This window comes from Anser anser (assembly GCF_964211835.1).
Source record: "Anser anser genome assembly, chromosome: 14".
Lineage (NCBI taxonomy): Eukaryota > Metazoa > Chordata > Aves > Anseriformes > Anatidae > Anser > Anser anser.
The window spans coordinates 4,610,865-4,631,295 of record NC_139735.1 but is presented as its reverse complement, the minus strand read 5'-3'; the positions used below and the strand labels follow the sequence as shown (position 1 = coordinate 4,631,295).

Below are 20,431 nucleotides of genomic sequence, written 5' to 3'. Positions count from 1 at the left end.
AGTTTTAGGTGTTCTGTTAGTCTGGGTGTGTGATGTGGTCCCTGTCAGACGGACTGCCTTCATCTTACCAAGGGACAGCCTGGTCTGAGTGAGGCAGTTAAACTCACTTCGTGATGTGGCTTGTCATTTGGCTCGGGGGATGGAGATTTGGTCACCAACTATAGCTTTGTGTTTTTTTTTTTCACGTGTGCCATAAAAGGACCTGTTGATGCTAGAAACACGTAGATTTTAAAAATATTTTTCATTTGTGAAATCTGACAGTTTTGCCAAGTTACAGCTTGATTTTAAAGAGTTGTGCTAAAACATGCTATTTGATTGTATGGAGCGGTCTTCCTGTAGGACTGATGTCTTGGAGAATAAAAAGTGGATCCCAGAAATTGCACCTATATTGGGGAGTATGCTATGTGTATCTCAGCAGGCTGTCATTTGTGTTAACTTTCAAAGGTGTCCTCCAAAATGTTCTGTGGCGAGCATCTCGAGTAGCTGGGACTTGCTCTGCTCTGACCTCTTGTCTCAAGGGAGCAAGAATGCCGCTGTGACGGTGCCGGGGATGTTTCAGAGGCTCATGTAAGTGGTTGTTTAATAAGGGGCAGTAATGCTGGGTTGTAGCATGGAATATAGAGAGATAAATTTGTACTGGATAGCATTAAAGAGACAATGACTGAAAGAATCTCTCTGAATATGTATCTGTTTCTAGTACATGACATAGTAAAAGGGAGAAATTTGGTGCTAAAGCTTTGCTTATGTGTTTAACGACAGTAACTTTCTGACCTGGTAGCTGGCACGTAAACAAAGCTTCAGGCTGCAAAGTTGCTCTGGGATGGTCTTAGAGAGATGGAAATAAGGTTAACTTCAGTTTGCTGTTCTTAGTTTGTAGCTTAGTTCTGGCATAGAGGTGTCTGAAATTAATAATTTTGTTCATTCCTGAACAGAAGGCCCTTAAGGATTGTTCGTTTCACCTGTCAGAAACGGGAAGTGAGAGCAATTGATTTACTTTTGAAGTTGAATAAAGTAAAAGTGTGGTAGGTTTCTTAGAACGCGGATGTTCTTTTTATCTTTAATCTGCGTGAGCAAAAAGAAACTCTCCAAAAGAAAGCTCTTTAGAGACTGCAGTATCACAGTACAGCTGTGGTGTGATGTGTACATGGTTTTCTTAAGAGTAAAGAGTATTCATCTCTACTCCAAAGCATAATCCGTTCTTCATCCTGCATCAGGTATGACTTGTAAATTTTATTTGACTAATAAAATTAGCCTACACCCTTTTATTATTAAAATTAGCCTATACACTTTTTAAAATCCCACTGCATTAAAAAGATGCTCGACACCTGTGTGTTTAATGGACGGGTATCTGCACAAATCAGTAGAAGCACATCTTTGTTTTCACCATTAGATGATGAGAAAGTAATTTAGAACAGAAGCAGCAGCTGAAACAGCTTTGACAAAATAAGAAAATCTCTGCCTGGGTCACTAAGTGTGTTACAGCTGTGAGAGTTTTACAAAATAAAAGCTGTGTGCTGACCTTCAGGCTTGTGTAGGAGACTTCAGTGGGCAATGTTTACTCTCCAGAACTGAAGCTCGGGGTTTGTTTTGTGTCCTGAAGTAGGTGCAAGTGGTGCAGCTGCAGCGCGTTAGCTCTCGGGCTCCCAGTTCTGCCTACAGGGAAGAGGGGCCTGGGACCTGCTGGTGGGGGAGCGCTTAGGAGATGCGATTGAACCAAACCAGATACCTTGTGTGTGCGTATAATGGCCTTAAAAACGAGTGAAACTGAAATATTGAAGGTGGTTAAAAATGTAATTTAAGGTTCTCATATGCTTTATGGTGTTCTTTTTTGCCACTTAGACCGATCCCTTAAGCAAATTTTGCTTTCATTTGGTGTTCAAAGACCAAAGTGGGTAGTGTAGGTCAGAACAGAGGTTTATTATCCTGCCCCGTCAGCTGATATATTGTCGCAATACAATGGCATTCCTGCTGCTGCTGAAAAGGGTCTAAGCTCGAGTGGTGCTGGGGACCCCAACCTCCCAATCAAGTAGGAAAATAGAGCAGCTTCTTTCTGCGTACCTCAGAATGTTCTAAAATGCCGAAGTTTGGTTTAAAAAAATAGCAAAAATAACAACAAAACTCTTCAGGACAGAGTTCTGTTGTGCGCATGGTAAACAGAACCGCAGTATGTTTTTGTGAGCAGGATTTTGCTCCTACAGTCTGAGAGAATTGGTTTTCTAACAGGAGGTAGCTCACCGAAGTGTTTTAAAAAGGGCTGCCTCTCCTGAGGGGTAGCTGCTATGGATTGGAGTTTATCACGTAATCAACAGTTCGTGTGGTATACATTTTGTTGTGAACTGCTGCTTTGTAAGCTATCAAACAGGGAGGAGACATTTCTGATGTCTTTCAAAGTATGTCTATATATAATACCTTTAATTAATGTTAGTTGATTGAAAGTGTAACTGAAAATTTCAGTCTTTCACCTCAGCCATAGGTGCAGTTAACAAAACCTTAAAAAATCTTTTAGCTTAATGGATTCTGTCATCTGATGTATGCATCTCTTAAAGATGAGTTTTCAGCTTATTTTTGTATTTCATAAATAAACGATTACATCTCTGCTTTGCTTTAAAATGTTTTTTACAATTAAAGGAACATTAGCAGGAGTGTTGAGCCAGCCTCAACAAGCACTGTTTGCTTTTGTTGAAGAGGTTTTTTTTTAGGTCTCCTGTTGAAGTAGTAACACTCCTATTATTTCTGGTATGTGCGTGTATGCACAGATGCACAGAACCTCTACTTCTGCTTACCTTTAATGAATTCCTACTGCAATGTAAATGCGCCTGCTGACTGGTGTAAGAGGTGTATTTCTTATAACAAAATGAAAGGCTTTCTCCTATGTATCTTTACCTAGGAATTTTCTTTCAGTTACCTGTATACCCCAACTTTTAAAGGAGCTGATGGAATTAGGTGCTTTCCTCCTTGATGTTCCTTTGACAAATCCTGGTCCTTTCTGCATTTTCTGCTCCCAGAGCTCTTTGATTTCTGTAATATACAAAGGGAAGGAAATATAGTCACTTTTGAGGTAATTACCTCTCTTTGTATGGTTCAAAGAGTGCTTTAATCATATCTGTGTTCCCCTTAAAAACATCTAATCCATCTCGTGGGGAAAAGAAGAAAAAAGGAAAGAAGCGTAATGTAGTGTAATGGGAATGCTGAGAGAGCAAGGGCTGTAAAGAAGCTGTAGTTTGGTGAGGAAGAGAGACATTCTTCAGATTCTTTTATTTCCTGAAGTGTATCTACTGAATAGGCTGAACATAGTTAAAAAGATGAAACACTTTGGGTCTAGGTTGGGGCAGTCAAGATAGAAAAAGCCCCTCAAGTAGTGGTCTCTGTTGTTGGGTCAGTCTTTGCCAGCAGGAGTCCTAAACTAAAAGTTGCAGTAGGGTTTTTGCTAAGTACTCTGAGTGCAGCTGATCTTAGCAAACAAGAAAACAGTTGAACTCCAAGTCCGGTAGGCGCTATTGGTGGCTATTGCTATTAGAGATGCATCGGGCTTAGAGCCCTGGCTATTCTCAGATTGTCAGACATCCAAGTAACCAAAGCTCCTTAACTTTGAAAACTAGATGCCAAGCCCAGGCAGACTAATAATGCCATCTGTCTGAGGCATCTGGATATTAACCCTCTTAGTCCGATATGTAACATGTTGCTCCTGAATGCTTTCACAAATGGAAGGTACTTTTGGTAAGAACACCTCTTCCTTAAAAATAAAATAAACTACAGCGTGTACAACTATAATTTTGATACGTTACATTCATTATACAACTATAAATATCTCTCGTGTGCAATGCAGTAAGGAATCAATACCGATTTAGAAAGCTTTTCAGTTTCTAGCGGCAAACGTGGCAAGATGCACATTTGCTCGCTAACATCAAAGTACATATCACTGATGAACATTGCAGGAAAAAATCCTTAGAAATAGAATGAGCTGGCGAATCCGAAAATACCCGTGTTGTTGAAATGTTGCTTTATAGCATGCGATTGCCAACTAGTTTAAGTCTCTCAGAAGCCCTGCACTTGCTGTAAATGCGCTGTTCTGAATTGGAGGGTATGCGGAGAGGTGCCTCTGAAAATAGCCAGTTGGTATGTAATCCAGTCAATATGAAAGACAAATAATGTTTTAGTCACCTCTGCCATTTCTGTAACTTTGGCTGGTTTCTACAGTTTTACAACTGTCTGCTGCTACTTTTTAAGAAAACTTGGTTTTGACAAAATCCTGGCGGGAAGAAGCGTGAGTGTAATGACTGCAGGCACTGATTTGGAAGAAGAAAGATCAGAGTCCGGTCCTGACTTCCAAAATGGTCTTAGTTTAAAACAAAGCTGGATAAAATGCCCAAGCAGTGTTTGGGGCTGGAGATTCACGCTCTTTTTACTTGTTCTCTTTCTCTGTGGCTCAATCACCTTGTTTGCTTTACTGCATGCTAACCCAGGTCCAGTGGCAAGCCTCCGTCTCCCAACCACACACCCTGATGAACAAATTACAGCAACAAGGGCAGGGCACAGCTCTGGGAGGAGGCTGCACTCACCTAGCTATTGTATAAAAGCACAGTGCTCTCGGCTGTGTTTTGAAATAGTTTACTCCTATTTCATCTTTCAGGTGCCCTGCCTCCTTAAAAGGGATGTCCTCTGGTTTCAGGCTCGCTGACTGCTCCCTGGCTGGGTTGCAGAGCCTTCAAAGATTTCCAATCTTATTTTTCCAGTCGTAATCTAGTATCTTTTTCAAGCTTTAGTTGTCATTTAAGTTTGCCAGGCGACAAAATCCTTTACTGTGTGATTTGATTTGCGATTCTTTAATTCTTTTCACTGCTGCTGGAATAATGATGCTTATTTTACTGAAGAGAGCTTCTTTGTGTCCTGAGGGCAAGTTCAGGACTTCTCACCCCAGATCACTGCTTGTAGTTGTAATTTCTAATGCCTCTGGCAAAGGATATTTAGTAAAATACATCCTGAAAGAGAAGTAATGCTAGACTGCTGCTGGAGTATTTTCATGGTTATGTATGCTCCTGAAAAAGAGAGATCCCCACGAGTGCAAGGGGATCGAGCTTCAAGCCTTAGCAGTGAGTAACCTGAAGCCAGCTGCCATACCTCTTTCATTTTAGGCTCACCTGTCTGTTATTTTCTGGAACTTTAAATACAGGCAAATAATTGTTCTGTGTCTTTTGGAAACAGTTACTTTTTCTTTTACTCACCCAGCACCAGATTGAATTTGGGTTTCTGCTCGGAGGTATCGTGTTACTTTTCAAGCCTCTTGAGGCGTGAATCAGCACCACACGTTTTTTGGAAACGTTGGATTGGGTTTGCGTGTAGCTGGTGGCAACGCAGAGCTCTTGTTTTCCATGCACGTGGGAGCCAACTGAGAGAGAATTGAGAAATGCCACCTCTGGAAGGAAAGCTGGGAAGGAAGAGCTGGGCTTGTCTTAGCGCTAGTGCTGCTCTGGGCCAGAAGTGTTGCAAGCAGCTGGTGCCCCGTGCTCTCTGGTGCCTTCTCTACGCGTGTTTTCCTTCTTCCCCACAGAGTGTATTTCTGCATGGAGAGAGGATGAGAAAGTTGAGCCCTGAAAAGGGCACCGTGAATGTTCGCTAAGCGAACAGAAAACCGAGCTGAACCCTTGGCATACAATTCCCATTCTGAATTGCTATGGAGATTGAGAGAAAAAGAGAGAAAAAAAAAAAAAAAAGGTGTTTGCCCAGAAAACACTGAGGGACAATGTTATCTGCCAGGAGGGCATGCTGCATGAGACAGCCTTTTCTATTCAGGTGAAATAATGTGTCTATGGGAAGCAATCTTGCCAAAATTTTCATGAGTGTCATTAATGTGATTTACTCCTTCACATTAACATTCAGCATGTTGTGTTCCAGTACCAGGGTGGTGGGCTGCTTCCTGGCTTTCACAGAGAACAACAACAAAAAGTAATTTTTGAAGAAAAAAAATCAAGAAGAGAGCGAAGCAGTAAGTGTACAAGGAGTAATAGTGAATAGACCTGGACTGAGGCGGGGAGGTCCTGAATTAGCGTGGCTTTGTTCATGCTGGTTTGCGTTACTGCACACAGACACGAAGCCATGCAGCACCTTTATGAAACGTATGGGTAGCTTCCCCTTATTACCAAAGGCAGTTGTGAAAGAATTAAGGGATATATTAAAAAAGAATCACTTTAAAATGACCCACATTTGGATTACAGCCTAAAGTTTTGCTCAAGTCCCTGTGTCCGGCCTGTGGTGAGAACAGGACACTTCAGACGGTGCAGAAATGGGAGTCAAAACTAAGGCAGCATTAGGCAGCAGGACGTAGCATTTAGGCCACCTGAATACTGGCCTTTACCTTTGTTCAAGCATCCACAAGAGCTGTTTTTACAGCTTTCTTCCTGCATTTTATTTTTTTCCTTTTGCATGCTCAATTCTAAGTCATCAAATCTGTCTGAGAATCTTCCAGCAAGTCTCTGATACATATATAATACGATAACCTGCAGGAAGCTCGTGCTGCTGACATCGCTGCCTGCGGGTGACATCACTTTTTTATGCTACAGGAAAGGGTCAGAGGAGGAGCAGGAAGACCTGTTTTCTGCTAATTGTTACTGCCGGGCTGGGTGAGCAGTTTAATGCCTTGTGCTCCAGAAATAACAGCCTGGGGGTGAAGGTGGCCAGGTTATTATTCTATAGCTGGTATTTTTATGATGAAACTGTTGGAGAAAGAACGCTATCCTTATAGGTATGGTGATTCATTTTAAAGATTAAAGGAAAGCATGTTTCATAAACCCCAATTTCAATGGAGTGTGGCAGACAGGAGTGTAGAAATTGCACATCTGCCAGCAGAGGGCAACAGTCTCAGAGTCTGGGAGCGGTGACAGCTCCTGCAGCTCCTCTGCTGGGAGCAGGACCTTCCTGGGGCCCGGCGGGTGGAGAGGGCTCGGGTGGGTGCTCCCGGCCTCTGTCCTTACAGATTGCATGCTTCGGGAAGCACAGCTTCGGTGGGAGTCTTTTACCTCTTCAGCTTTCAAAACATTGCTGATTCCAGCTCAGGATAGGTCCCTACCTAGAAGGTCTCCTAGAGCTTCGTTTTCAGCCTTGGGTCCCTTTGGGTTGCTGCAGGAGCGAAACTTGAGCTGCTTTTTTTTTTTTTAATATAAAAATGATGGGCTCTAAATTCTAGCAGTGCTTTGCTAATATGAATGGCTGGTCGTATGTTAGGCATATCATAAAAGGAAGAAGGGAACAATCCAGTTAAAAATAACAGCCTTGGGTTTTGATATTTGGAAGCAGATATTTTCAGGGCTTCTCTGCTGAGGCACCTTTGTTACTGAATCACTGTTTGCACTGTTTTTTAAACTATGATCCTGTGATACATTGCTCCTGTAGTTTGCCTTGCAGAGACAGACAGGCCCTTTTTTCCACCTTGATGCAGAGAGAAAAAGAGTGCTTGCTGCTGGATTTTTGGGAGGGGAGGTCTTCCTGGCTTCTGCTGAAGCTTTGGAGTTTGACAGGGTGTTGTCTGAACATGTTGGTGCTATTCACAGAATTAAATTCTTAGAAACACTCAGTGCGCTTTACTGACAAACTCAGAGTTAAAGCAAGTTGCCAGACTTTGGGCCAGGTGAGAATTTTGTATGGGATTGGCAGGGATTGTTTTTATTACCTCCCTTTCTGGCATTTTTATTGAAGTAGTTCCTTACTGTTGTCGGGTCACTGGCAATGCTTTGATCTCTCCTCATCTCTCCCTGCAGCTCATTAGAGCTGTGGGGTTTGGTCTTCTACTGTAGATCTGAAGGTTGTCACGGGTATCTGGGAAGGTTTTGGTAGGCCATGGTACATAGTACTGACTGCATGGATGTTCTGTGGACCTTTCAAAACTGAGTGTCAGTTATATGGTTGCCAGTGATTGAGAATAGATTAGATATCCTAAATAGTCCTAAATTCTTCCTAGCAGGATTTTTTTTTTGAACAATTCCACCCATCAAGTGCTGTTAATTCCTTTTAAAAAGCTTCTTTTTCAAGATAACATTCTTTGTACTTAAAAACAAGCCAAAAATGTTTACATTGTGGTGTTATCCAGGCACGATTATTTTGTGAGGCTACTATAAAGGTAATCTCTGATTACTGGAACATGCATTTTTCCATCGCAGCTGTGACTATTCACTGGTTTGCTCTTTCCTGTTGCTGGGATTTACCTTCCTGTGTTTGCTGTGGGCATTTGTAGAGCACAGTGTTGGCTGGACAAAGCAGGTTTGCTGTTTTGGTGCACTCTATGTGCCTCGTACCCTGGGCTGTTGATTGAAGTGTAGATTTTTATAGTGAAAGCATATTATTTTGTTATTAAACAACTGTGTTAATAGAAATAGACAGGTATTTGGCAGCAATTGCAGGACTTGCTCTTGCATTTGAACGTTTTATGACTGTCAAGGGACTTATTCAATGGAAACAAGTTCCAGCCCTCATTTTCTAGATAAATTACTACTATTTTTAGTATTGCTGCCTTTTCTCTGATTTGAACTTGTCTTATAGTTTTGCACGTTGTGCATCAGGACGGTAAGACTGCACGGACACTTGGGAAGTCCTTGAGGATCTAATGTGTTAAACCAATTAGTTTAACAGGATTCTCAAAGGGAAATGCAGGAATCATTCCTTTTACCTGAATCCTGTATGAGGTTTGACTTCATGGCCTTGTATTTCTTCTGTTTGTGGGAGGACTGCCAAATGGTGTTTAAACAGCAGGACTCCTGACTCTCCATCCCCATGCAGCTTTGATAAAGTCCTTTAGCCTCCAGGTGTTTCGGTTTTTCTTATCTGAAGAATGGGAATGATGACCAGTTAAGTTTTTCAACAAGCTTTTTAAATTCTCATGTGGAAGGTGCAATAAAATCTATGAAATCGTTATTGCTGATATATTTTAAAGAATGTATGGAAGTTAGTTTGGTATGAAGAAGGATTGGAGGGGAAATGTAAAAGGGTAGGGTGATAACTATTTACAAAAAAGAAGGGCATCTTGCAATAGAAATCTCTTGGGCACTTCTGCTTACCTCTTTCCACTGCACAAGCACATCTTGTAAATGGAAAAGTAATGAAGAAAGCAATTGTTTCTTGTCTTTATAGTTAACCTCTAGGGCTCACTGTAGCAGAATAAGATGGAGGAAATTATTTTAATAAAATGAAAAAAAAAAGTACACGCAGAAGTCCCTCTATTTATACTGATGAAAGTAAGAACAGCAAGTTCGGGTCCAGTCCTTCAGGCTGCACAGCACCTGCAATTTAGAAGGGCCCACATTCCCTCCACAGCAGCAAGCGTTTGGCCTGGTAGATTGTGGACTTCGTAGAAGGCCAAAATCCAGAAGCCTCCCCGTTATCTGGGTTATCATCATCCCTGGCAAAACTGGAAACGATGCGAAGCGGGGCTGCAGTTCATGTAGGAAAGGAGAGGACGGGAAGGAGCGGTTTTGAGGACAGCCTTCCTTGCTTGCCTGTTTCTTCCAGCGAGGGCAGGGAGCGGAGCGCGTCCCCAGAGCACTGCCCAGAGGGCTGCGATCCCTCGGCTGCTCCGCTACCTCCTGTACCAGGCCGCCCACACTCCTGGAACCTCTCCTCCAGCGTGCCAGCACTCCATTTGTACAAGAACCACGTCCGGCTGGGCTGGAGGCTATTCCTGGCCTTACCAGAGCCCCCCCCCCCACGCCGCTACCTCCGTGTGGAACCCAGCGGCGGGCTGAGGGCGGCCTGAGGCCTCCCGGCTCCCCCACCTGCTCCGGGGGCCTGCCCCAGCGCCGGGCCGGGCCGGGCGGAGCTGCGGCCGCCCCCGCCGCTGCTGTTGCCCGGAGACGAGCGGCGAGCGAGCAGGGGGAGGAGGAAGAGGAGGAGGAGAGGAGGAGGAGGGCGGCGCGGGCTGCAGTGGCTGCGGCGGGGCGCGCCGGGGACGCCTCGCTCGGCAGCCGCCCGGAGGACGCGGCCCGGGGCCGCTCGCAGCCATGCCGGGCCCGGGGCGCTGAGCCCGGCCGCGCCGCACCATGGAGGAGGAGAGGTAGGTGCCGCCTCGGGGGGCTGCGGGCTCCAGCGGCGGCCCCGGCCCCGCTGCTCGGGTGGGATCCACCGCACAAGGTGGGGTTCCTTCCCCCCCCCCCCCCCGGTGGGATCCCCCCTGCGCCGCCCGGGGGATGCTGCAGTGTCACGGTGACGGGCTGCCTCGCCGCGGAGCGGGGCGTTTGTCGGCGAGGTGTGTGCTGGAAGGCAGCAGCGAGGGAAGGCAGGCTGCTCCAGGCGGCGGTTAAAAGAAAAAAAAAAAAAAATCAATGATAATAAAATTATCGCTTTTGCACCTGGAGCGCAAGCGGCGCGGGGCTGGCGTGCTGCGGGAGCGGTTCGTACACCTCGCGGAGCGCTGGGCTTGTGGTTGCCTTGTGTGTTGCTTGGACCTCCGGCAGCTGACTTGGGAATTAAATCAGAGGCATACCCGCAGGTATATGGCGCTTTTTTGGCTAATGAATGAAAGTCTGTAACGCCTGTGAAAGCCTCGGGGGTCGATGTACCTGTGTGTACGTGGAAGACAGCATGAGTGGTAGGGCAGGCAGGAGTGGATCCTGTGCCTTCCTCGCACACTTGCTGGGCCATATGTACTTTATTTCCTGCAAGGTGACGATTTAGCTCCAAGACCTGCGTGCAGAAATGCTCCGAGTCGACCTAATGCCCGCTGAATGCATAAAAGAGATTATTGCTGCTCAGGGACTACGGAGGTGCCGGGGAGGTGGTCAGCACTCGCCGCCTTCTCTGCATGCCTTTTTCCTCCCTGCTGTCTGGGTGCCTTTCCCACACCAGCAGCACACTTGTACAGCTTCAAGCTAAACACTAAGCTGTATCTTTTTTGTATTTTTCTTTTGAACAGGATATGCTGAGCGCTTCCTTTTCAAGTTGTGCTGGTGACCTTGCAGGGGGTGGCGGAACAGAGAGGGGGCTTGACCTGCTGGTAGCACTGATCCTCAGGGCTTGACACAAGTTTTGTTTAAATATGATACATTGGAAAGTTAAACCGGGGTCAGCCCCCAAATTCTGGGTGTTTTCCCTCTGTTGAAGGACAGCACTTGCTGCAGCCTGTCAGAGTTACTTCCCAGGCTCTGAAGGGCAGCTTTCTACCCTTAAGCGACCCCACAGTTGCAATTCTTTGAGTATTTAATGTGCAATGCACCCTTTCACAACTGTCATGTCTCTCTAAATTACACTGTACAGCTTCTATTTCCAGCAAGGGCATGACTAACCGGCTATTGATATTAAATGAAATATTAATATCCAGATATTAATTTCCAGTGCCTTGAAACCTTACATTGTCATGTTAGATGTTAGGCTATAGAGTGTTTTCCTCTTTTTTCTTTTTCTTTTTTTCCTTTGTCTATGTAAATGAGCCTAGTGTTTGAGGAAGTGGAGAGGAGCTGTTTTGGTACCCCCAGGCTGTGCTCATCCTTGGCACTGTCACATATTGGGCCCCATATTGCACGGGGCCCTCTTGCTGGGGATTCAGCGGGGAAGAAGTCACCTGGAAAGTGCCTGGGTTGTTTTGCCTCATTCTTTTTTGTTCTAGACTGTCCAGTTTTAGGACATGAAGGATTGATTGCCCCCATTGGCATGCTTTCTGCTTCTGGAAGTGAAGAATGCTTATCCAAATTGCTGTTTTCATTTCTAGTTTTTGGGAAGAGGAAGGAAGCCTGGAGGTGGCCACAGGCAGTAACAAAGTGGGGTTTGACTCCTGGCAAGGAAAGCTGGAAATATTAATTTGCTTTCTCGTTGGAAAGGACATGTTGTATAGAACCGCAGCAAAGCTGCTTTGCCTGCTCTGAACGAGACTTGAGAGGAGGCTTTAGAAAATGACCTTGCTTGATAAGTGCTGTGGTGGTGAGTGGGCTGGCGGCTCTGTGGGAAGGTTCTGCTCCTGTTTTTGTACTTTTGCCTTGCATTTCGACTCAGAAATATGTCATGCAGATTAGGCCTTAAATTTTACACTCTGTGGCTTTTATGACAGCAGAATTCCCCCTGGTTTTTAATTTGCCATTTTTGTAGTTCATAAGGAACACATTACTGGTGCTTGCATCACCTCTGACTCCGGTCCCAAGCCTGCCAGGACTCAAATATCCTGCTAGCTTGCACATCTGAGTTGTTCAGTGGTGTCATGTGCCCATGTCATTGCACAGGGGCAGAAGCAGCCATGGGCAAGGGGGATTTAACCTGAATGTACACATCTGGCAACAAGTTATCCCAGAATCCTGATTCTTTTTGCTGTGCTGATGGAGCCTTTAATTTTATGGAGAAAATACATAATGGTGTCTGGTTGGGCTTGGTACTCTGAGTCTCTATGTGCAAGATTTTTGAGTTTGGAAAGGAAAAATTATTATTTTTTTTTTACATCTGTGATTTTTAAATATCTCTCTGAGTGGTGGTAGCCTCTTCACAGTATTTTTCTGAGAAATATGGAGAAAGCATACGGTATTCTTGTCATTTGGGTTATTTTTTGTTGCTTCCATTATTGTCAGTGAATACTTTCCTCAGTAGTTCCTGAAGTTTGCTTTTCCCCTGAGGTCTCCTGTCTCCGTTGATATGTACTTCTGGGGGTAAGTTGTGTGCCAATTATGTATTTGTCTAAGTTAATGTCTCCGTGCTGATGTAGGCACTGAAAAAGTTCAACTAAATAGGATAAAAATGCTATTTAAAAATCTTTTCCATTATGCTCTATCTTAAATGTTTTAATAATAATGTTTCTTTGAAATCCTCTTAAAATCCATGCGTTTGAACTCCTTCAGTCACATTTTTTACTGTCTTGGATATACATAAAGAAAAATTCAGAAATTAAGATTTCATAAATAGGCTGCTACACTGACCTCCTTTTCTTACTGTGTGTCTGACTCGAGGAATAACACTATTGGGCATAACGTGTTGGCTCCATGATTTTGGTCATTGATTCTAAAGAATTATCGCAGTAAAGAAATAAAAATACTTCAGGACTAAATTAATGTTTTGGTCCTAATTTATCTTAACGTGGCGTTTAAGCTTTGAAGACTAGTAGCTGCTATTAGGTACCTTTCAAATTTTTCGATCGGAGCTATGCCAGACCTGTCAGAAACTACAAACATCACTGTAAAATGTCAATCTTTAAAGTATCCCAGAAAGAAGTGCCCAAGGCTTTGCAAATTTGCAGCTAACGTGCCACTCCATCTCAGCACGGAGACACGAAGCGCCCGTGGGGGCGCGGGGCTGACGGGGCCGGCCGTGAGGGCAGCGCTGGGCCTGTGGAGACGAGAGCGGCTCCCGGAGCCCCCCGGTGCTGTGTGGTGGTTTCCTTCTGCTCTGAAGGAAAGCTCGTCTGGAAACTGCCCCTCCTTTAGGGTGAACTTCTGGCTCCCGTAAAGCCTGTCTCAGAACTGATTTTGGCAGAGCCTTGATTTTTTGTTCCTGGGGTTTACCAGCTCTCCACGCGGCAATGATCTTGCAAGGGGACAGTTTAGCTCTAAGGAGGGCTTTTATTCTTTCACATAATCTACAAAGACATCTGTAATTACTGCTGGTAACTAAGGCAACCCAACTTTATAGTTGATGCATGCACGCAGCAGAGCTGCGGGTTATGGGTGTTTAAAATACCTTGCCGTGGGTTGGTATGCGGCCGCGCTCAGGCAGGAGCTGCGGCAAGCCTGCGGGCGGCTTGAGCCAAGCCCTGCTGGTGAGCCTCGGAGAGGAGAAACCGTGGTGGAAATAGGGCTCTATTAACTTGGCTGACATAATCTGGGGCTCTGAAATGGGGGTGCGTTCGTTCGACTCGGGGACGGCGTTGAAAAGCCACACGGGAAGCGGCGGTGGGGTTGGCGCGCTCTGAAAGGACGGGCCTCTTTGCTCATCTGAGGAGAGTCCTGCTGCGTCCCTAACGAGGCTGTTCATCTGGCCCAGGGAAATTAAATCATTTGTCCATTCACTCGGTGCACGGCCTCAGATAGCCCAGGAATAGAACAAATTGCTCCTGGCACCCGGCCTGCCGGTCCCGCTGGGGCGGTAGGACATCAGCTCCTCGAACTGGGGGCGCTGGGGGCAGCGTCCCTGTGCTGGGCTGTGGGATCCCGCACGCCCCGCTCGGTGCCTTTGATCCGAGGACTTTGTTCTCTCCTTGTCTTTGTTCCGTTAATAAAATAACGGAGTAATTCCGAAGCATAACAATTCTCAGCATAGTGGGAGAAGCCTCAGGTCTGGGTTATGTAATGCATTATTCCGGTCTTCGCAGGGGTAGCTTTTTTTTTTTTTTTTTGTGGCAGGTTGCATTTGCTTGGAGCATGTAGGTTCTTGCATTTCGATGTTGGAAATGTGTCGGTGATATCTGCGAGTTCGTGCATGGGGGTGTGAGATCTCTCTCCCAGACAAAAATCAGCCTCCATACATTAATGGAGAGAAATTCTATGGAAGCTGACTCAGTTTCAAAAATGAGTTAAAGGCTCTTGGCCATTTATTTTTTTTAATGTTTCTTACATGAGTCATTTGGAAAGAACTTTAAATAGCATATCTTGATTAAATTTTTTTTTTTTGAAACAAGTTGTTAACCAGATAATCTGCAGTATTTTCTTGTGGTGATCCTTTGGCTCTTTGGTAAAGTGCGAAATTCACCCCTGCTAGTAAATCTGAGAATGTCTTTCAGGATGCTTTTCAAAAAGTTACTTTTCATGCTTTTTAGGAAGAATTGATTGATCTTTTTCAAAAGAAGTAAGGTCTTTGCTTTTAAAATACACAGACAAATGGTGGCGGAGTTGAGGCTTTATGGAGACTTGTTGATCTGACATTTACGTTGGCGTTCAATGAAACTTGCTGTGCCCTCTGATCTGTATCTTGTGCCAGCTGAAAAGTTTGAAAATAATGAATCTTTGGTCTCTGGCATTGGAGTGCTAACAAATAAATCTCAGCAGAGTGCTTTTCCCTATTCAAGAAGCCTCGTGATGTCTGCGTGCAGGGCTTGAGTTCGGATCCTGTGAGGTTGATCTCTGACCATGACCGCAAGCAGTGCCCTGCGGTGGCCCTGCTGTGCCTACCCCAGCTGTCTGCTGTCACCTCTTTCTGTTTCTTTTTCTTTTTCTTGATGTGTTTGCTTCCTGTAGGTGTTTCAGCTTTGGAGACTGAAAGCTTGGTGAAGTTGCCTGCACTGTAAGAGCCCCGCTTTTCCTGGCTTGGCCCTGGCGCGCTGCAAGGGAAGGCTTGGCTTTTCAAAAAGCAAGGCTTTGCACTGGATTTCTAAAGCTGTGGTCAAACTTTACTTGGCCTGAGGTTTCAGCAGAGGCTTTTGATTGATGCAGCGTAGAGGCTGAGCTGAATCAGGCTATGTCCCTGTGGCAAGGAGGCTCCCTCGCTGCAGCGTGCAGACCTGGGTGAGAGCCGAAGGCTGCTGAAACTCCATGCCTGGGGTGCTGCTGGCACAGAGCACTTTCAGCTTTCTCCAGGGACAGAAAAACTGGTTGTGTTGCTGCCTGGTGCCAGCCCTGTGAGTACTAAATGTTTAACAAGAGGTACACTCCTTTCTGGTTTTTATCTGGCCGTGCAAGGCTAATTGGAAGACAACCAAGGTGCAGGCGGGGAAGCTGTCTCCCTCATCTGAGACAAGTGCTGAGTTGTGTTGTGCTCAGCCTCGCGGCTTCGCTTATGGCTGGAAATATTTGACTTGCTCAGCAAAGTGAAGGAATTGGACTTGGCTGGATTTTGGCGTTTACAGGCTAACCTTTGTCTCAGGCACAAAGCTGGAGGCCGCTCAGTATGCAGATGTACATGCAAGCTGCTTGCAGCTTGGCTGCCGCTCAGCGCGGTGGTTTTGGGGGAGGACAGTTCAGCCTCCTGAGGATGAGCAGGGGGGACAATGAGCTTCGTGGGGCCTGGGGATGCAGCAGGAGGCGGTCAGGAGCAGGCAGTGGGGAGAGTGCAATGTTTAGTAAGGGCTGCACATTGTCAAGGGGTAGTGAATCATGAATAATTGTGGTTTTCAACAGAAAAGTTACTGCGTGTGAGTACACATGTATATACGTGCATATGTGCATGAAATACGTACGTGAGTAGAGGCCATCTGACTGTTCTGGGGAAGGATCCTGCATGCTTCCCTGGCTTTGCACCCTTTTTCAGAGATGATCTGCAGGTAAAGCCAGGCTGCCTAGGCTCTTGCGTTAACCTGATTCATCCTCTTTTATCATGACACAAGCACAGCTAAGAAGGGTTACAAGGACGTGGGGACAAACCCAAAGCTGATGGAGACCGTCCTTTGGAAGGAAGACTCTGAGTAGGTCTTCAACCTGGTGGATGGTGGCGATGAGATTACCTCCCAAGGACTGCCATTCACTTGGGGTTGGTTTTTGGCAAGGACAACCTTGCTCAACTTGTCTTATTTGCTTTTGCCAGCTGGGAGGTGTGAGGAATGAGCTGTGGATTTAAGCGGCACAGTTATCTTGCGCTAAAATGCTGCTGTTTTCACAGGTGGAAACCTTTAGCTCTGAGTGATTTCACGCATTTTCAAATCATAGAGGTAGATATTGACCTTATGTCAATGCTGTACAAAGAGCCAGCGCTCAGAACAAAGTAATGAGGACATGTATGTGCCTTAGGCACCTGTTGGCCTGGTTAAACAGCACATAACTGGGTGCGTTTGGTTTTACATTACCTATATAGCTTGTGGTTCTGCTAGGAAAGTCTAGCTCAGTAATTCTTTCTATACATTACAGTGGCACTAAATAGACTTGTTTCTAGAACGGAAATTGGATGTGGCCACTGTAAAGCTAACGCTTGGGAAATCTGCAGGTAGTTTTCATAGTCCTTTATATTCTATGCTTAGGTTTTTGAGATCAAATGTGGAAAACTCAACTTCTCTTTCTCTGTGTGATTGTTAAAGTATCCATGGTACTCTTGCAGTTCCCAGTGCTGAAGTCTATTTCTATTCGGTAAGGCAATTATGTTCTGGCTTGAATATCAACTTATACTGCTTTCCTGGACTGCAGCCTATAAGACTGGGCTTTGTCCTCGAGTGTTTGGCACCTTTTCACTTTCTTCCCTGCTGATTGAAATGTGGGCTGGTTGGCTTTCAACATCCGTGCAGAGGTAGCTGCGTTTTGTGATGCTCTTCATGCGCGAACCTGATCAGGCTAACAATCGTGCAAGTAATAACTCCATGCGTGATGCCCTGTGCTACAGTTTTGGGATACTTTTTTTTTGTGTGTTGCTGAATCAAACTTTCTACTTCTTTTTTGTCCCTGTTTTTAGCATTAAGCAGAGCTCCCGATCCTCTGAGGCAGCTGAGGATGAAAAGGACCAGCGCACAGTGACAGTCAACCCCTCTCACATGAGAAAGGCATTCAAGGTCATGAATGAATTACGGAGGTACACTTTTGGGCATCCTCTCTGGTTTAGCGGGACCATGCTGATTAAAACAAGTGTTTGGGAGACGTAATAAATAAGTAAAAATATCTGCCATCTTGGTCACAGCTAATGGTTGCATGGAGGGTATTAATAAGCTAGTAGGAAGAGGCAGCTACAATACAGCTGTTCTGTGATGGGTTGCTGTACCCAGTCTCACACTTGCCTATCTTCCAGTCGGAAGGAAGCCAGCTATGGCTCAAAAACATTATCTGAGCAATATCCTGCTTTTATAGATGATAATTCATTTAGCATTTTCCATTACTTACAGCAAATTTAGCTGTAAACTGTGCTCTTAGCTGAGCTAATGGTCTGAAAACCAATAATAGAACATTTCAGACATTAAGACACCTACACATAATTACAGACCAAAGATTATTAATGCACCGTTCTTATTTTGTTTAACTGGCAGTGTCATTCAGTCTGGGCTTAGCACTTCAAAGTAGGAAGAAAACCCCAACAATTCAGATCTCTACTTGCAAATTTAAAAATACCATTATTGGTTAAAAGAGAACACCTCGGTGTCTTTAAATAACTGTGTAGGTACAAGGAGAACAGGGGCTGAGAAGAATGCAGTTTTTAAGAACCACTGCGTCACTGATGTGATGACAGGGGCCAAGTCTGAATTGCTTTTTGGCTCTTACCTCATGAACCAGGCACAAGTTCAGCAGGTGTTTCTATAGGTAGTTCGAGTCCTTTACCATTCAAACACAGACTCACAATTTTTAAAATAATTCCTATGGAAAAGACACGTGTCATACAAGTGAATATATGTCTTCCCTCTCTCTCCAGATGGTATGATGAAAGCAGATAACATCATTTACTCTTCCTGCATGCTTAAAGTGCTCAGAAGATGTTGTAGGAGCCACCTCTCTTTTGTAGATTAAGTAGTTTCCCAATATACATGTTCTCCAGTATGGAGAAGGGTTAGAAATGTCTCCTTCCACAGATGTCACACAGCGATTCTCAGTTGCATAAGGAACAGAAAAAGGAAATATCTTTCCCTTGTAACAGTTAAATGAAGCAGAGTATGTTTTTTTTTTTTATATTGGTATCCCTCTAGTCCTCTCTTTGTACTGAAAGCAAAAGATCTGAAAATAGAGGTTTGTGCAGCTATATTCAGAAATCTATTGTGCTACCATTATTCCTTTGTTAATTGAAGCATAGTGGGAATAGCTGGAGACTGACAATGTTTTTTTAGTGCCTGTAGTTAGCTAGATCTTGTGCAATGGTCAAGTGATAAAAAAAAATACAAGATTAAAAGCTTCCCTTAAGCACCTGTTTGATGTTTTCTTTTTCTGGGTACTCCTCCTCAGCCCCTGCTGCTGTTCTGGAATATACAGTTCTCGTGTCCATTGTATTGTGCGTTGAGCTTGTGATCCGTTAAGCCATCAACAATCAGTGTTAATAGCTACCTTGAATAATAGTGCCTTAAAGCAAATGCACCAAGAAATCCCATACAGAGGGTCTAGAAGAATCTTGCTAAGCCTTTAACCTATTTGCAATATGTTGCTCACTTGGAATTTGTAGCTTTCAAATGTAAATTAAATTAACTTTCATGAGTGGTGCTTTAAATAACTGTAGTCCAAAGAAGAATTGAATAGGGCATCTTTTACATAAGCTGAAGGATATGGGGAAGCATCCATTAACAGACTATTAAAGAGCTCCCATTACCACCGTCATCCCTTCCAAACTGGCCTGAAAGTAGAACAAAGGTTATCAGTTCCTACTTAACTTTCTTCCTGTTTTCCAACTGCAGCCCTCCATTTCATGAATAATTTTGTTCGTCTATTCCAACATATGGAGGAGAAGGAGACACACCTAGTCCATTAGAAGATCCGTGTGTATTTATTTCATATGCGGTTTCCTAAGAGAAAGCAGAGCATCGTGATAAACATTTCTGAGGAGAAGGCGACATCTAGATTTACAGACACGGAACTTTTTTTTTTCAGGCTTGACATTTGAAAAGAACACCCTTATTTTGCATTTGTATGCTCAAACATCTTAAACCAACTTATTGGGAGGCTGAGCACTTCTAGCTGTCTACATCTCTGAAGCCCTGTGCAAACATTAACTAATGAATCCTCAAAGGATGTACGTGGGGCTGGTAGGAAAGGTCACTGATTAATGAAGTGGCTTTGCCAAAGACGTACAATGAGTCAGTGGGGGAGCTCAGAAGTTTTTTGGTTTTCGTTTGGAGCCCCTTGTTTTTATCCTGGTGCCTCTTAATCCCAGACTAATTCCTGTTGTAAATGAAGTCCTCAGGCCCCCAGATAGACTTCACTGACGGGCTGCACCTCCCTGGGCTTGGGGCAGCCTCTGCACTGGTCAGCACCAGCAGGTGTTTTGCTGGTCATGTTCTTCAGGGCCAAAACATGCAGAAATAACATTATTTTTTCACTCTGCCTTTTTCCTGTGGAAAGGTGAAATTACTGCTGGTGTTTCCTTGCATGACTGGTACTCGCTTTATAGATCTACCAGTGCTTGGCTTCAGGTGGTGCCCAAACTCTTAAGCTCTTCTGTACCTTCCCTAAGCTCTACTTTTGAGAGGTGGAGGGAGTCCCTTTCCCATCCAGACCTTGTTTGGCTTCTGTAGTTTTTCTGGGAGACAACAGAACCGTGGTCAATCTTGCAGTGTTGGGAGGATTCAGGCTTTGCTTTGTAGGGGAGCACTGGTGGGAGCTGGTAGCTGAAGGACAGGAGGACCTTGCACTGGGATTTGGCAGGAGCTCAGGTGCCTTGTCTGTAATGGTAGGACTTCTGCTTATTTTTTTGGGGCTTTACCAATGTAGGTTTTTTTTTTTTTTTTTTCTGACCAGGAGTTCTGAAATGATCTTTGTCTTTTCTGGTGTTTTTCCAGCAAGCGGCTCCTCTGCGATGTGGTGATTGTGGCTGAAACTGTGGAGATGGAAGCCCACCGCGTGGTCCTTGCGGCCTGCAGCCCTTATTTTTGTGCGATGTTTACAGGTACCCCTCTCTGCACCAGACCCTGCGCTCGGGTTGAAGGGGCTGGGAG

General features: G+C 44.7%; 1 protein-coding gene and 1 long non-coding RNA gene across 5 annotated transcripts in view; one reads left to right on the top strand and one right to left on the bottom strand.

The window, feature by feature from the left end:
• Window positions 1-1,609: 1,609 nt before the first annotated feature.
• On the bottom strand, window positions 1,610-9,649 carry LOC310881273. 2 transcript variants are annotated; one of them, XR_014572289.1, is made up of 4 exons: window positions 9,045-9,649; window positions 8,657-8,811; window positions 5,223-5,557; window positions 1,610-3,018 (listed from the first exon to the last, which is right to left on the bottom strand). It is a non-coding gene; the product is annotated as an uncharacterized lncRNA (long non-coding RNA). The 2 variants fall into 2 exon arrangements; XR_014572288.1 differs by having other exon boundaries at window positions 8,657-9,649.
• A 194-nt stretch (window positions 9,650-9,843) lies between these two features.
• The window catches only part of KLHL3 (kelch like family member 3), a 41,418-nt gene continuing 30,830 nt past the window's right edge, over window positions 9,844-20,431 (top strand). The window contains exons 1-3 of one of the 3 annotated variants that reach the window (XM_083798340.1): window positions 9,844-10,036; window positions 17,263-17,379; window positions 20,276-20,382. In XM_083798340.1, coding sequence (XP_083654466.1) covers window positions 10,023-10,036; window positions 17,263-17,379; window positions 20,276-20,382 — 238 coding nt within the window. In that variant the 5' untranslated portion in view covers window positions 9,844-10,022. Of the gene's footprint in view, window positions 10,037-17,262; window positions 17,380-20,275; window positions 20,383-20,431 lie in introns of those variants that run through there. The other 2 variants (XM_083798341.1, XM_083798339.1) reach the window with 2 other exon arrangements.